This window comes from Carassius carassius, chromosome 20 (assembly GCF_963082965.1).
Source record: "Carassius carassius chromosome 20, fCarCar2.1, whole genome shotgun sequence".
Lineage (NCBI taxonomy): Eukaryota > Metazoa > Chordata > Actinopteri > Cypriniformes > Cyprinidae > Carassius > Carassius carassius.
In genome coordinates, this window is record NC_081774.1 from 6,837,154 (window position 1) to 6,855,206 (window position 18,053).

General features: G+C 36.8%; 1 protein-coding gene across 2 annotated transcripts in view; it reads right to left on the bottom strand.

The window, feature by feature from the left end:
• LOC132096167 (neuropilin-1a-like) overlaps positions 1-10,055 on the bottom strand; it is a 28,939-nt gene extending 18,884 nt beyond the window's left edge. The window contains exons 1-2 of one of the 2 annotated variants that reach the window (XM_059501391.1): positions 9,476-10,055; positions 5,128-5,305 (exon numbers count right to left, since the gene is read on the bottom strand). In XM_059501391.1, the coding sequence (XP_059357374.1) occupies positions 5,128-5,305; positions 9,476-9,536 (239 nt within the window). In that variant the 5' untranslated portion in view covers positions 9,537-10,055. The remainder of the gene's footprint in view (positions 1-5,127; positions 5,306-9,475) is intronic. The other variant, XM_059501390.1, reaches the window with a different exon arrangement.
• Between the last annotated feature and the right edge of the window lie 7,998 nt (positions 10,056-18,053).

Consider the following 18,053-nt stretch of genomic DNA (forward strand, 5'->3'; position numbering starts at 1 on the left):
TTTCATCCTAGAGTAACTTTTGCATGACTCATGTAGATTCATTTTGATGACTCCTACAGCATCAGCTCCAACAAAACCACCCGAAATATGAGGCATTTCCTGCTGACATGACATTGGTTTTACACACAGCACCCCCCTGAGTACATTCATGCTCTCTTGCTCTCCTGTAACCCTAGACACTGATGGTCAGTCTGATCTCTGACCTCTCACCACAACGTGACCCTCCGTGGGAGCCGAAGCGTGCTTCCTGCCGTTCAGACAGATCGCTCACAACCTGGACTCGAGTTAAACTGATGATCTGGGTAATTTAATGAATCATAAACTACATAACAGGAACCACAGCAGAGGAAGATGTCCCAACTTGTTAAATACATTTATATTCTTCTAATCTTAAAAAGATATTTTAGAAATTAAAATACCATCTTTTTTCAATCACCCTCAAACTGTTCCAAATCAGTATGAGTTTCTTTCTTCTGTTGAGCACAAAAATATATTTTAAAGAATTTTGGCAGTTGCTGGTAGCCATTGATTTCCATAGTTTTTTTTGTTGTATATACTATCAAAAGACATTTTTCAGAATATTTTCTTCTGTGTTCAAAAGAAGAACAATACTCATACATGTGAGTAAATAATGCTAACATTAAAATTTTTGGGTGAACTATCCCTTTAAGAGGAAATATGTAAAATACTACAGAAATGTGTAAATTTAGTAGTTTATTTATTTATAAAAAAAAACATTATTTAATACTGAAAATGTTATTAAATTGTATATATTTAACTAATTTAATACAGATTTTTTTGTAGTAAGTTTGGAGTAAGTTTCTCCATGTTTGTAATGAACCGAATGAGAGTTCAATGCTGCAGTGTGTTTTATCTGATAAGCGTGAGAGAGAGACTCTCTCACTTTCTACAGAGACAGAAATTCAGTCTGTGATTTTGGATTGAACAATATCCTGTTATTGAGCAAGACACACAGGGGGATTTGAAAGCTGCTGATAAAGTGACTTATTGAGAGTAAAATAAACCAACGATGAAGCTGTCAAGAACTACATTTCTGTTCTAGAGGTTTGCAGCAGATTCAGTCCTTACAAAAATGAGAATGCATGAAAAAGAGGGGGAAATGATTAAGTGTGAGTGTCTGATTATGTTTTACATTAAAACCGTGAAAGATGGGGCTGAAAATAATAAGAAATAAATCATAACTCATAACAGTAGATCATAAAATTAAACTATTAAATTCAAGACAATAGGTTGGGTGTTGTGGCCGATGAATAGGTGGTTGCTATACATTTGAAAGGTGTTCTGAGTGTTAAGAGTGATTTTTTTAACATGGCATAAAGAGTGCAAAGTCACATGCCAAAGTTAAGAGTTAGCAGTTCAAATCTCTATCACTGTGTATGAGTAATAGTAACAGTGATGCTTGCCTTTGCAATAATGTGTGTGAAAGCGAGTGTGTTCTGGAGGGCTGTTAAGAAGGCGTAGAGAGAGAAAGAGAGTGTCATTAATGATTAATATGTGCAGAATTATTAAAGCATTCCCACACAACAAAGCCATTAATGATGAACATTATTTCTACTCTGTAAGTGTGTGTGTAGAGGGACTCAGAGGAATCAATCCTCTTGAATGCTGCAGTAAACTACTCGTGTTTTCTCTCCTGGAACACACATCACAAAATGACAAGTTAAACTGAAATGGAAAACTGCATTTCTGTGTCTATGTGGTATATGAAGGTTATAGATTATGTGTGTGTGCTGTGGCACAGAAACATATGTGACTGATTTCACACTAATTACATTACTGTCTAAGGCCAGGGGCATTTGCAGGACCGACATCTCCAACGACCCCTCAGATAAGACAAGAATGCACTAGAAACACACACACTGGCCCTTTAAGACACTAGATAAAATAAATACACAGCTACTACTGTAAACAAATCAGGCAGGTTGAGCTAAGTATAACAGCAAGACTTTACAATAGAACCAAATATTTGATTTCTCAGCATGGATGTGCTCCTGTCAATTTGGTCCTTTTCAGTTAACACAGCGCTTTATTGTTCAGCTTTTGTGTCCAGAGAGAACCTTTGAAGATTTTACAATGAGAACTTAAGAGCAATGTTCTGCTGCATTCATGCCATGTTGGAATTACCATAATTACAAGATGACAACCTGTTCACATCCTCGGGCTCGGATATAATTTGTTTCCATGGCAACGTTCATAACGCCACATTTGATCCATGTGCAGCTTTGTTGTTGATGACAGCAAAATAATTAAGCACTACTTTAATTCACCAGTATAAGAATAAAGAAAGCGTACCAGGTAGCATTGGCTATAATAAAATGGCATATCAAATATTAATATGTAGTGCTATCTGACTACATTTAACAGCAGAAGCCGCTAGCATTTTTGTCATCACAGCCATCAAGTCTGAATTACAACTTGTAATTAAAAGTTCAATGAAGATGTGAATGGTTTCTACCAGTTAGAAGCTCATGCAGCTTCTGAAAGCTGTAAGCAGCTCTGCTCTGTTATATAATGTTGAAATAAAAGGCTGTTAGCTTGTCCAATGTGTTTGTTCTCTGCAGTGCATCGCAGGAAGGAATGAATACGGTGTTCGTGGTGGTCTCCTGGGCTTTTCCGCAGAGTTCGTTTAATAATGTTCACCATAAACTCTGCAAGTTTTGCCACAGCAAAAAAACTGACGGCAGTCCAAGAACAACACAGCAGCATCTGGTCCAAGTTAAAGTGAATTTCTGATTAACCTTCCTGTTCTGAGACGCACATTCATGCTAGTCCGTCCAAAACACACCAGACATTCCACAGCATGCACTGACAGTCACACGCTTGTGTTGGAATCTGACATTTTGAGACAGGACATTTAAGCTCAGTGAATGTTTCTGAATGGATGGGAAAGTTCTGGAACTCCTTGGAATTCTGGGAGAAAATGAAGTAACACCAGTGCTGAGTTACTGTTTCGCACCAAGCTCAGGGTGTGAACGGTTGTTTTGAATAGTCTTGACTAATTATCCATCTGTATATCTGCCCAAATTGCAGTCAGAGGTGTGTGTCTATATCTATGGCAGTTTTTGTATTTCTTGTCAAACATGGAAGCTTTTCAAAGATCTCTGTTGTGAGCTTGATAAACATCTGCAGTTGAAATCCTTTACATTTATATTCAGAGCAAACACATCAAGTGTGATTGAAAATGTGGTTTATTTCTGACATGCTACATAATTAGCCGCTTAAACCCAACACCAAACTTGAAGACCATCAGAGTTTGTTACGAATGATTTTATCATCAAAGACTCTTCCGATTCTTGTCTTTTCGGGTTCTGCTTTTTTGGTCTTTTTTTAAATTAGAGATGGTTTTTGACTAAAAGTAAGCTTAGTGTGGATATATTGTGGACCGTATACTGTATACTGCCTGTTAATTGTGATCTCATTGAATATTTAAATTTGCAGTAAGCGTCCAATAAGCATCTCTGAAATAAAACATGGTTATTTTGAATATATTCAATTCTGTGGAAAATGTCTTAAGAAGATTTTATTTAATCACCCTCATTTAGTTCCAACCCTGCATGACTTTCTTCTGTGCAACACAAAAGAAGATATTTAGAAAACTGTCTCAATATTCGGTGTCAAAACAATGAAATTCAATGATCCAAAGTTGTTTTGATGCCAATGACATGAATTTGTATGGACAAAAATAGTTCTTCATAACATCTTCCACAAAAGAAAATCATACAGGCTTGAAATGACGTGGGTAAGTAAATAAAGTTAAATTTTTGGGTGAACTACCTCTTTAAACTTTTGAAGCCTAATCAAATAATTAGTGAAGAAGGCGAATATATATTCTGGTTAATTTGTCACACTGGATACAGAACATTTTTGAGTGGATATAAAAGAAGTGGAGTGCATTGGATTGTGGGACACATGTGCTCTGATTGTATAATGTACAGTTTGGAAAAAAACAAAGATGTAGGTCAATCTAATACAGTGACTCATGCTATAGTCACACACCAAAAAATCTTCATACAGTTTGCATATATGTACAATACTGCATACTTCTAGTATGGTATCATGCCGTTCTAAACATACCCTTCTTTTACATCTCTATCTCCCTCACGCACACACACACACAAACTAAAAAAGAAAATGGATATAAAGGGATGGTCATGGTCTGTCTGTTGCTCTTTCATGCCCCCTCAGGGGCCCACAGCAGGACGTTCAACATAAGGGACTTTTCACTGGTCCCCTGGCACTGAAATCCAACCCAATAGTAAAGCCAAGTCTGTGTGACTGACAGCTGCTGATTTACACCCCCATTTACGAGCTGTTTAAAATGACGGAGAGACTCATCGAATCCATCTCATTTATGAGATTCAGTCCTCACAAGGCCTTGCGAGTGTTTGCGTGCTGATGCTGTTAACTAAACCACTGAAATGAGCCGCAAGGCAATAACAAGCTCTGCCTCCAACCTCACTATCATTTAATGTCATTGTCTGTCAGCCTCCTCATTAAGAAAACAATCAGCTTAATTACTCATGTGATGCTGGAAGCCTCATCAAACTGATGAAAATAAAACCATAAACAGCGTTCTACGCGCCCTTTAACATTTTTCTGTTTTGACTCCTCACATTCTTGAGATTTCCTCTTGGGAAAACCATCCCCCTTTTATTCTATGGGAAAAGCAATGCTTTGAGTGATAAATGCAGATCCATTATCAAAGCCCAGGACGTTTGTTTTTAAACAGATCTAGTTCAATTCCTCCTAAATTTAGATCCATAAATATGAAATGTTTCATTTTCAACCAACAGGTGGCACACCTCAAGATCTGAGTGCCAAACTGATCTAATTAGAAAGCAGGTGTGTTCTGTGATACCAGAAACAGTATAAGAAGAATGGAAACCACTTGTAGGAAATAAATTGGAGAATACTGCGACTGTAGGAACATTTTGGTTTACTTAAAGAAAATCAATAGCCTTAACTGGTATTTCCCCATTCAAGTCAATAGAAGCTGTAAATGCATGCCTAGAATATAGCTCACAAACAGAATAATTCCAAAAAGGATTCTGGGGACATTTATCATCTCTGACACCCCAACAGGACATAGATGTTGTTTAGACTTACTTGCATTCCCGGCCTTCCAGATCAAAATGCGGATTGAAGTTGATAAGGATCTTCTGCTGTGGATCAGGTGCCTGGATCAGCCAGCTGCACTGCTGGTTCCCCAGGTATCCAGACGGGTAACCAGGAGAGGTCACATACCCGGCGCTGGTGATTGGGATTTTCCCACCGCAGAGACTTTCTAAAAACCAGAGTAGCACATTTATCATTTTAACAACTGAAACTCAGGCTGTCATACTTGGATATCAGTCATAGTTGTGCACATTCCATGCATCTCATACTAGTAGCCAGAGGTGGAAAGAGTACAAAAATATTCTACTCAAGTAAAAGTACCATTACATTAATGAAATTTTACTTAAGTACAAGTAAAAGTACCAGTCTAAAAATCTACTCAAGTAAAAGTAAAAAGTAGCTCATTTAAAATTTACTCAGAGTAAAAATTACTTAGTTACATTTTAACAGTGGGAGGGAGTCAAAAATGGGACAGGCCAAGGTTGTCAAACTCAGTTCCTGGAGGGCCACAGTCCTGCACAGTTTAGATATAACCCTAATTAAACACACCTGATCCAGCTAATCTAATCATTTAGGTTTATTTGAAAACTACATGATATGTGTGCTGGAGCAGGGTTAGAACTAAACTCTGCAGGGCTACGGCCCTCCAGGAACTGAGTTTGACACCCCTGGGATAGGTCTATTAATCTCAAACTACAACCCGAATTCCGGAAAAGTTGGGACGTTTTTTAAATTTTAATAAAATGAAAAATAAAGGAATTTCAAATCACATGAGCCAATATTTTATTCACAATAGAACATAGATAACATAGCAAATGTTTAAACTGAGAAATTTTACACTTTTATCCACTTAATTAGCTCATTTAAAATTTAATGCCTGCTACAGGTCTCAAAAAAGTTGGCACGGGGGCAACAAATGGCTAAAAAAGCAAGCATTTTTGAAAAGATTCAGCTGGGAGAACATCTAGTGATTAATTAAGTTAATTGATATCAGGTCTGTAACATGATTAGCTATAAAAGCTTTGTCTTAGAGAAGCAGAGTCTCTCAGAAGTAAAGATGGGCAGAGGCTCTCCAATCTGTGAAAGACTACGTAAAAAAATTGTGGAAAACTTTAAAAACAATGTTCCTCAACGTCAAATTGCAAAGGCTTTGCAAATCTCATCATCTACAGTGCATAACATCATCAAAAGATTCAGAGAAACTGGAGAAATCTCTGTGCGTAAGGGACAAGGCCGGAGACCTTTATTGGATGCCCGTGGTCTTCGGGCTCTCAGACGACACTGCATCACTCATCGGCATGATTGTGTCAATGACATTACTAAATGGGCCCAGGAATACTTTCAGAAACCACTGTCGGTAAACACAATCCGCCGTGCCATCAGCAGATGCCAACTAAAGCTCTATCATGCAAAAAGGAAGCCATATGTGAACATGGTCCAGAAGCGCCGTCGTGTCCTGTGGGCCAAGGCTCATTTAAAATGGACTATTTCAAAGTGGAATAGTGTTTTATGGTCAGACGAGTCCAAATTTGACATTCTTCTTGGAAATCACGGACGCCGTGTCCTCCGGGCTAAAGAGGAGGGTGACCTTCCAGCATGTTATCAGCGTTCAGTTCAAAAGCCAGCATCTCTGATGGTATGGGGGTGCATAAGTGCATACGGTATGGGCAGCTTGCATGTTTTGGAAGGCTCTGTGAATGCTGAAAGGCATATAAAGGTTTTAGAGCAACATATGCTTCCCTCCAAACAACGTCTATTTCAGGGAAGGCCTTGTTTATTTCAGCAGGACAATGCAAAACCACATACTGCAGCTATAACAACAGCATGGCTTCGTCGTAGAAGAGTCCGGGTGCTAACCTGGCCTGCCTGCAGTCCAGATCTTTCACCTATAGAGAACATTTGGCGCATCATTAAACGAAAAATACGTCAAAGATGACCACGAACTCTTCAGCAGCTGGAAATCTATATAAGGCAAGAATGGGACCAAATTCCAACAGCAAAACTCCAGCAACTCATAGCCTCAATGCCCAGACGTCTTCAAACTGTTTTGAAAAGAAAAGGAGATGCTACACCATGGTAAACATGCCCCGTCCCAACTATTTTGAGACCTGTAGCAGAAATCAAAATTGAAATGAGCTCATTTTGTGCATAAAATTGTAAACTTTCTCAGTTTAAACATTTGCTATGTTATCTATGTTCTATTGTGAATAAAATATTGGCTCATGTGATTTGAAAGTCTTTTAGTTTCCATTTTATTAAAATTTAAAAAACGTCCCAACTTTTCCGGAATTCGGGTTGTAGTTGTTTTTAATTAAAGGAATCAGTTATTTAGAATAATAATACATTTGGGCTGTTGCCAAGGAAATCAGTATCAACAAACTCATCTTTTAATGCAGAGGAAATGCAGAATATTCATTGGAAGTGGCATTTAGATGTATCACACTGTGTAGTGCTGGACAAGAATGCATTTAACCTGCAGTTACAAATGCATGAATAATGTTTTGATATACAAGACATAACATGTTGAATACTCATTTGAAATGATAAGAAATTAATTATTTAAAAAAATCTAAAGATAGCCTACTTTAAATGTGAAATTAAAATGGCCAGTATGTGTCAGCAAGTCACTGTTAATAAGTGAGTCATTGCGATTGAACCGAATCATTTAAACGTTTGATTCATTCAGAAACGAAACACTGTCACGTTGCTCAGAGACGCAAAACTGTGCTTTGGTGGCTGTGTTTGGAATTATTTTCTGTTGTAGAAATAGAGCTAAAAAAGGCAATATGGTGTCTAAAACGCAAGTCTCTTAATTAACTTGTTTACTGAACTGTTATATATATGTATGTATATATTCATGGAAAAGATGGCATTCTTTGTGTGATTTTGATTTAATATATGAAATTATATAAATATGTGAATTTTCTGCCCCTATATCTTCAATTTTGCGATCATTCTAAATGCATTTTAGGAGACTGAATCACACAGTGAAAGAACGCACTATAAATGCGCGCGCACATCATTAAAACAAAAATAGCACACTCCTCACCACTGTCTTTTTGGCTAATTTGTGCAAAACCTCTTGCTAAAATGTCAAAGCTTCATTTTAACCACCAATGCAACGATGCAATTATTTAGCTTACCTCTACATTCTTGCGAAGGGTTGATGTCTTGTCGAGATTTTATAAGCTGCTAGTTTGGTTTTAGGCAAGTACAGCTTACACTGCATAATAGAGCATACATATGGCCAGGGGTTCACTTCATTTCCTTCGAGTTCAACTTCAGAATATGACGGGGTTTCGTTTTCAGCGGTGTCTGCACCACTAACGCCTGTTTTGTCCGTCTGCATCTTTCTTTTGATTTTAGCGCCAGTTTGCCCTCCTGCTCATTATTTACTGCCGTAGTTTCCAGGGAGCGATTTATTATTTTTATTTTTATTTTTTTTACTCAGTAATTAATGTGTTTTAAAATGTAGCGAAGTACAATACTTCAAACAAAATATACTTAAGTAAAAGTAAAATTACAAATTTAAAAAATTACTTTAAAAAGTATTAGTACACAAAAAAGCTACTCAATTACAGTAACGCGAGTAAATGTAATTCGTTACTTTCCACCTCTGCTAGTAGCCTAATTGGTGACAAACTGCGCAAACGTAACATGACACCCATAAAGTCACACACAGCGCGCGCCTGAAAATCGATCAGTGTAGGCTATCTGAGCTGAACACAACAGGCCGTGGACTAAGAGAGGGGTCACTGTATATGGGTGTGAAGATGTGTTGGGCAGATATGCCACTGTGTCTGGGTGTTCTGGTCTGATAACACACACCCAACTCTCGCAAACACACACATACACATACATAAGGAGCATCTCTGGTCTCAAAACATGAATCGAGTAATATTTGATTATTAGTATTATCTAAGGTGTACTAAAGTAAACAAAAAAAAATTATTAATACACAAATTAAGCAAATACAAAAATAATAAATACAGTAAAATCATGCGTCATGTGGTAGACTAATATCTAAATTAATTGGTTCTATTCAAATAAATACCATTAATAATATCTCTAAACGAACATTTTAAGGATAAGATCAAATAGCCCCTGATGGTAACAAACTGTACATTTTAAATTTTTACAGTGTGGAAACTTATTTAAAGGAAGAATTTATGTAGTGCGTAACGAACGATCTCTCCCTTCATCAGATACGGTTTCTACCTGTTTCTGAAACAGCAGCCCTACAGGTGAGCATCGATAACAAACGACAGTAATAACAATAACAGAGCTCTCCCGTGCGCAGAGAAACCGTGCCGTGCCGACACCACAATAACCGACTCACCCGTTAGAGCGCGAGCCACGGACAACCCCGTTAGAGTCACGCAGAGCAAACGCCAGTACATCCTCAAAGAAATCTGTTCACTTATATCCTCAGGATTTCGTGTATGAGTTATTTTTGAATCCACGCGGTAGTTCGGAAGCTGGAGAGAGATCCTGTCACTCAGACCAGGGAACCGCTGTCTCCTCTTCCATAAAGAGAAGAAAAGAAGAAAAAAAACCTCACAGCCCTGGAAAGCGGGAGAATCTTGCACAGTCAGTCAGCGCTGTAAAATTTCATAATCCAAGTCTGGAGAGGCTTGACAGCGCGTCCTCGGCTCGTTGGCAACGGGCTGTGTGCGCTTCTGCGGGCGCGCGGTCGGGTCACTCCCTTAAATGACTTCCGTTCTTTCTGTCGCGCGTAGACGGGGACTGGTGGGTATATTTAACAGGTTCTCTCTGGTGTGAATGTGTCAGCATCCGATCTGAGGATTGGGGGTGTCAAAACTCTCGCAGCACTGGTTGCTCGTGTTCCTCCTCCTTGAGAGAGAATGGGCAGGACTGGAAACGAGCAAACCCTCTAACCCCTTCTCTCTGCCAACCAGACACGGAGACACTGAGCCAAACCAAAGAGACTTTGCGCTCCTCTGCGTGGGAGTGCAGTGCTGAAACAAGATGTCCCTCAAAGCAGCCTGCGAATTATGACGGGTTCTGGGGGAGCTGCACCCCTAACTAGGACCCCTAAAAAGAAATCAAAACAAAAGACTGAGGGGGTCTTAAATGTTTGTCTCGTTTTTGTCTATGCATTTTTTAATATACGCTTTCAAACATAGTTTTAGTAACTACTGAAGTAAGATTACAAGTTAGTTACATCTATAGTGCGCTAAATAGTCGTTTTTGCCCGAGGCCAACAGTACGATACTCGAGCGTTTTGCGTTAAAATCAAATCGCAAGAATGTTACATATTATACATTAGAAATATTTAATAAAAATCAATAAGTGTATTGTTTTAAATACAGCAAAAAATTGGTGTTGCGTGAAACGAACCTCAACCAAAAACTTCAACCCAAATAATTTCCTTAATGCCTAAATGTCCCATAAAACCATATTGATTCAGTTGCGCACCTTACCATTCCTAACATTTGCATTTTATTTATTAAACGCGTTCATAATATGTATATATGTATTATTGTATTATATAGCTTATGTTTTTTGAAAAACTTATGTGAGAAACTCATTAAGCATAAATGTGTTTCTGCACATCGCAATAAGGATTAGGAGCGCGCCAACTCCAGGAATCAGTTTCTCTGGCTGGTGACACAGTGACATAAAAATGTGTAGCACGTAGTCACTTTCAAGCTCAGAGCGCACCAGAGAAGCCAGCGCTGCAATCTGATCATCCACTGGGAGAGAGAGAGGAGAGAGGGAGAGGTAGAGGGGCAAAACCTTTCCCCCCCACTGCATTCTGCTCACAGAGGTATGGATTTGGCTATTAAAGAGTTCAGAGAGTGGCACTGACCCTCATTTTGGCTCTAATCCAGTATTCAAAGGAATAATTCACTCATTCATGAAAGTTTTGTCTTTGTGAAGAATTTCTTTTTGTCATTCCAAACCCATTTGACTTTCTTTATTATGTGTAACACAAAAGGAGATTAAAAGAAGAATGATCGTATACTGCTCTTTTCAAAAAGTCAAAAAAGTGGTCCTTATAGTGTAATATTGTGATTGATTAACACATCGGTGATGCCACTGATTCTTGCAGCTCACTTGATCAATTGTGAAGTTTTGCCAAACATCTGCTCTTGTGTTCCTCTGAAGAAAGTAATGGGTTGGGTCTGGAATAACATTAGGGTGAGAAAATAATGACAGAATTCAAAAATATATATTTTTTGTCTTATTATCCAGTGGCAGACGCTGATTGTCAAAAGCCCTAGGCAATAATTAATCAAATAATTTTCTCAAGATGAGCAGTTAATAAAAGACATGTTTCTGAAGTCAAGGTGCAAATACAATTAACCGATCAGGAGAGTGCACTTTTAAGTGCATGTCTTTATAATACAGAAGCATGGTTCAGTGACAATATAATCCATAATAATGCTTCTTCTAGTGAAAATGTCCATTCCGTTTTCCTCTCACATTAAAATCCAACAACATTTTTGTTAAAAACAGTTTTGGACTGTTTTCACTAATAAATGGTTCTTGATCTGTGCATATTTCTCTCCCGATTCAGACAACATAACATTTCTAAGCAATATTATGGGTAGATGACTCGTATTTTGGCTGGAAGCAATTGTTTGAAGTCAAAAACTTCTTAATTATGTTTTTTTTTTTTACAAACATGCAGCATTTTACTCCACAATATGTCCTTTGATGGGGTCGTGTGGATTACGGTGATGTTTTTTTATCAGCTATTTGGACTCTCATTCTGATGGCACCCATTCACAGCAGAGGATCCACTGTGATAAAATGCTAAGTTTCTCCAAATCTCAAAAAGCATCTATGTCTTGGGTATATATATATATATATATATATATATATATATATATATATATATATATAGTGCAGTGATGCTACAGAAGAACCATTTTGGTTTCCCCAAAGAATCTTTTGTGCTATATAAGGTTTCAAGGATGTTAAATAGATGCCAAAATCAGCACCTTTCTTATTAGTTTTGAGTGCATGTGCTTCTATTTTACATATACACTTTTCCGTGCATGCTGTGCATCTGTCATGGTGATGAATGTCTACTGATAACACAGAGCTGGTCAGATAACACCATAAATGCTTACTGATTCAAACAAGCTTTTGTCAGAGAGATAAAGATTTGTCACATGCACACATACACACACACACACACACACACACACATACAAACACACAAATATTGTTACATTTTCCAGGACAATTTCCAGCAGCAAGATTTAGAATAAGGCTAAAGACTGTTGACATGAATCTGCAGCTTACAGTGCACTCTGACTCTGTCCGTATGCCTCGGATGGGCTTTTCAATCAGACACTGAGTGTGTGTTAGCCAGAGCAGCTGAAATCCCCCAACACACAGTGTGTTAATCTGCTCACAAACACGCACTCTCTGTCTCTCTCTCTCTCTCTCTCTCTCTCTCTCTCTCTTCTCCAGCCTGTTTTATGATGCCACACTCAACAGCGCCTCAGGCCCCTACACACAGAGATGTCTGCTACCCTGAGTGAGAAAGACAGAATGAAAGAGGGAGAGAGACAGAGAGATTTAGAGTTAGTCTGCCCAGATATGAGCTCCCGCCAAACCTGATATTTTAAAGTCACGTAGCTGAAAAAACAAAAGCACAGTTTAATATCCTGATAGTTTTTTCATGCACGACTGAATCTGATGAGAACACGTCCAGGTCACATTCTACCCCATAATAAAACAAGAAGATGAAGAAGAAGTAGAAGAAAAGAAATCCTATTTTGCGTAATGAAAGAAGCCTATTTATTTATTTATTTCGCATTGTGACATTTCATAACAAAAGACACTCTCATTATTCCCTATGGTGATTCTCATGACTGTAATACAAAATATTTTATTATTTAGATAATAGAAGACATTACTATGGTGTAAAAATTCTATATAATAATAAAGTAATTAATATATCAGTATTTTTGCAGAAAAGCAATGAAAATGAGAAGAGATGTAAATATTGTCACAATGCAAAAAGAAATATATATATACAAAAAAAAGTTTAATTTTCCTTTTTTTTTTTTTTTTTTTTTTTGGGGCTGAAATAAATTGTAAAAGTGTTTATTTACATAACCTAAAGTGGTGAAATGTAAATAAACGTGTTCCTTTAAATATAATCTTACTAAGACATATTATTGATAGATAGTGTAACCACTGATATTAATATGCAAGTAGTCTGCTGGAATGTTATAAAGGTCCCTCTGATTTACATTACAAGCTGTCAAAAATGTCATATTACCAAATAGCATATTTTTGTTAAGGATGGGCCTCTGAATAAAAATTGTGTTTTATCTCAAGTTCTCACTATATCATATAAACCATTTCAGTCTTATGCATTAAATATTTGTCACATAACATCAAGTGGTAAAATCTAAATGAATTGGTTTTGTGAAAAAAAAAAAAAAAATTCACTCAGAATATTTTGAGTTTCACCAGGGTTTCCCAAACTGCGATTCATGAGTTGAGAAAAAAGAAGAAAAAAATGAATAAACAAATACATAACACTAATAAAAAAGCTGAAATATATTTTATTGGTTTACCTGCAAATCATGTAACATTTAACCAGTATCAGAAAACCATAAACATGGAAATATGTTATTGAAGTACATCTCAGTAAATATTTTAGGTCTAAGGGGTTTGGCTGACAAAAAAGTTGGGAATCCCTAATATAGTATAGCACTTTATACAATACGTATTGTTTCAAAGCAACTTCACAGTAATAAACAAGAAAATAAGAGCATTAACGCTGCAAAGTTCTTCAATTATAGAACAAATATAATCTCAGCTGTAAAGCAGATCTAAAAAAGACATTTGTGTCATTATTCAGCTCAATTTACTTCAATATTGATTCATTAACAGTCTCAGTGTTAAGTTCTAAGTTCATTAGTCCATTAGTTATGAACCAAACTCATTTCAACAATAAAGCAGCTCTACAGAAGATAATAGTGTCATTATTCAGCTCAAAGTCAGTAAGCCACTTTTCAAAGGGAAATTCACTTGCATAATCGACTAACCATTTAGAATGAAATCAGCAGTTAATATACTTTCCACCTTCTTTATACCTCTCTCACTCTATCTGGCTTTCTCTCCCTGTTTTCTCATTCCTTTTTCATTTTACATCCCCTCCCCAATCATTCTTACATGCTTAGAGGCTGTTCTGTTATTCTTTCCTAGTCTGTCATTAAACAAGAAAGCCCTCCACAGGCACAGGAAGTCTGCTCAGCGGACAGATCTGATTGGCTATTGCTCAGAATCACAAAGCCGAGTCGACATCTGCTGGGACCAAAATCCAAAACCAGATCATTTACATACAGTTTGACCTTCCACACAGCCTCGTGTGTGTATGAGTGTGTGTTACACACTGGTTTCATGAAGCTATTTATCATTCTTTCATGCAGAAAGAGGGAGACTGGGGCGGAAGGGGTGGGACATGTTGCCGCTCTGTTGCTTCAGGCCGTTGTGCATGTGGAGAAATTTCTGAAATTACATCATGTATCACACAGCGAACACACATAGTCATACACACCCAGTCAATCAAATGCACACACACACACAGACACTTTTGATAGATGGCTGAGACGGAGAGAAACTTTACCAGTCCCTGAAGAGAAACACAGTCATTTTGTATTTAGGAATGTGATATTTTGTGTCTCCTCTGCCAGGATTCCCGCCGTTCGGTCAGGACGGAACCGGAGCTATTGGGTAGCTGTGAAGGGAGACGACAGAAACAGCAAGACCTCAGTGTGTATGATATGCTTTGTTAAATCACAGCTGATCGGAGCAACAGAAAAGCCTCACAAACACACACACACACACACACACACACACACACACAGACACACAAGCGATCATATTTTGTCCCTGAAAACCACTCCATGTCACCATAGGAACGTGGCATGTTTCCATGGTGACAACTGAAGTTTGCAATTATGACCGTGCATCAACAGGTGAGAGTCAATTACTGTCACCCCTGTTCTACCCCTCTCCCTCACACACGCATTCAACCACTGCCTTCTGTTGTTCCCTGCTTTTATGTGAGTCACTTTTTGTGCTTTAAAAAAAAAAAAAACAGATATTCCATATGCTGAATCTAGCGTGTTTCTGCGGCTCAAGCTGCTCTGGGATCATAAAAATGACTTGAGATTAAAGCTTGACCCTGGACCCCTTTCATTCCTGACTGAGTAGCTCTAGCTTTAAGGCTATAAAGCCTAGTGTATCATATTTGATGCATGACACAGGTCTCTGAATTACCAACATGATGAAAACATGGCTGAAAAACCTACTGCATCCCTTCTGCCTTCAGATTGATACTTTATACTTTTTACATGTGTGGTTTTGCAGTGAAATCTTTAATGAATAAAAATGACTTTTACTGTATAGTGTTATTTATATTTATTGATATTTTTAAAAACAGCATGTTAAGTTTGAAATTTGAATCAACATGATTTTGAGGAAAGTTTATTTATCTCTCTCAGTCATCACTGAATTGCATTATATTATATTTGTTCTACATAATAAAGAACTAAGCATTTAAATGTCATCTTACTAAGACATATGATTGAAAGATATAGAGTGAAAACTAAAATTAATGTACATTTCATGTAAGTTGTCTGCTATAATGTTATATAGATCTCTATGATTTATATGAAAAGCTATCAATTTCATCTTACCGCCATATTTATGTTCAGTTTGGGTCTCTGAATAAAAGTGATGTGTTCCATATTCTCATGATACCATAGCCTATGAACCATTAAAGTCTGATGTATCAGTTATGACACATATTCAACATATTTACACATTCAAACTTTTTTATTATTAGTTTTATTTTAATCTATCCAAAGTTTCAATAAACGGTTCCATAAAAATAAAAGAAAGGATGGATTTACATGATTAAAGTGGCCATGTCCTACATATTTGCTGCATTAAAATCTATGATGTTAGTCAAGGTCTCAGTCTGCTCACTAGTTCTGTAGCAAGTGTACTGGCCATCTTTGCAGCTGTCCTATTTTGCTCCATAGAAAGTAACATCAGTATATTCTTCTATTGTTTAGAAATAACAGTATATTTGTTACATACAGTATAACAGTATGTTAATCCACTCCTTGTTTTGACATCACAGCCATGAAGATTTCTGAATGACAATTTTTTGGGACCCACAAATTTGCCTTATACATATATAAGAAATGTAAATATCATGAGAGAATATCATCAATATTTCTCAGAGGATATGAAGCATGTAGAGTGGCCATCTCCCACAGCTCTGTCAACAGTGTTATCTCCGCTTTACTGCAGTAATATCACCTCATTCCACACAGAAATCTCCTCAAATGTCAAATAAATGTCACATCAAGGACTTGTGTGTCACCCGACTGATGTGCATGATCTAGATTTATATCTGGATGCCTCTACATGCTCTACTTCAGAAAAAAAAAAAATGAAAAAAAAAAATTAGTTCATTCAATAAAGCAAAGAGAAATGCACTGGGACAGTGTGTGTGAGAGAGATCTATGTAGTCTATGATTTATGTGACAGCTATCAATGCATTTCAATATATTTGTGCAGATTTGAATTCTGATGTCCCCAAATGGTCTGAAAAAGAATGCAGAGCACATTTACACATACAGTACACAGTCCCTTTCTTTTTTCCCTCTTTCTGTGTCTTACACACACACACACACACACACACACACAAAAAAAATGCTGGAACAGTATGAAATAAGCAGAGCATGATGGGATTTTTTTGTTCACCGCATACACGGGAGAATGCTTGAGAAGACTTTCATTAAAGGCTTTAATACATCAAGGGTTTTTAGCTGAAGGATTTTTTTTCTGAACACAGAAACAGGTGACATCTATGCATGACTACAGCGCTAAAACTAACATTTACACATTTTGATCATCTTATCACGTTTTCTTTGCATTCATCAACTCCTACAAACAAAGTCTTGGTAAACAACCAAACACATCCATCCATTTATCCATCCGTTCTTTCTTGGAAGCCATTTCAAACAAAAGCCAATGTAACCACGGAAACCTCAAGGTTCCACTCTGTGCCCTGAGGAAACAGCCTCAGCTCTCTGAACATGTGCTGGAGCAGATACAGATGCACATACTGACTGAGTGAGGGATACGAAACATTCTAAATCACTAACTACATTTTCACACTTTCTGGAATAAAAACAGAACAAAAATAGACATTTTAAAAAGGCCCAAAAATGGCCAGAATACTTATTGCTAATATAGAAATTAAAATACTTTTTATATTTATTTCAATAGGTTTAAGATTTTAAAATAAAATATTTGTAAAAAATATATTTTCAATCTAAATATATTTATATTATACAAAATACATTTAAAAAACAAATTTACTTCCCATTGAAGTGCATTTAATATGTTTGAAATGTAAGATTTGAAAAAATTGATCAATTTTCAACATATAAAACATAAATGTTCCTAATAATTTATGAAAGAATGAACGTAAAAAATGTAATGAATGAATGAATACATCATTTATGAAAGAATGAATGAGTGCATTATTTTTTTAAGAATGAATGAATGCATAATTTTGCAATGAATGAATGAAGGATTTTTGAAAGAATGAATGAATGCATAGTTTTTGAATGAATGAATGAATGCATAATTTTTTAATTAATTAATTAATTTTTGAAAGAATGAACACATAATTTTTTAATGAATGAAGGAATCAATCAATGAATCATTGAATGAATCAATGAAAAAATTAATGAATGAATCAATCGATCACATTTGTGGAGCATAAAAAAATGCAGTTCTTGACCATTTGCTTTGAACTCACCATAATGATGCTAGTGTTATAAGTGGTTACCAAGACTTACTTTGTGGTTGCTAAGGTGTTCTGAGCAATTGTTAGG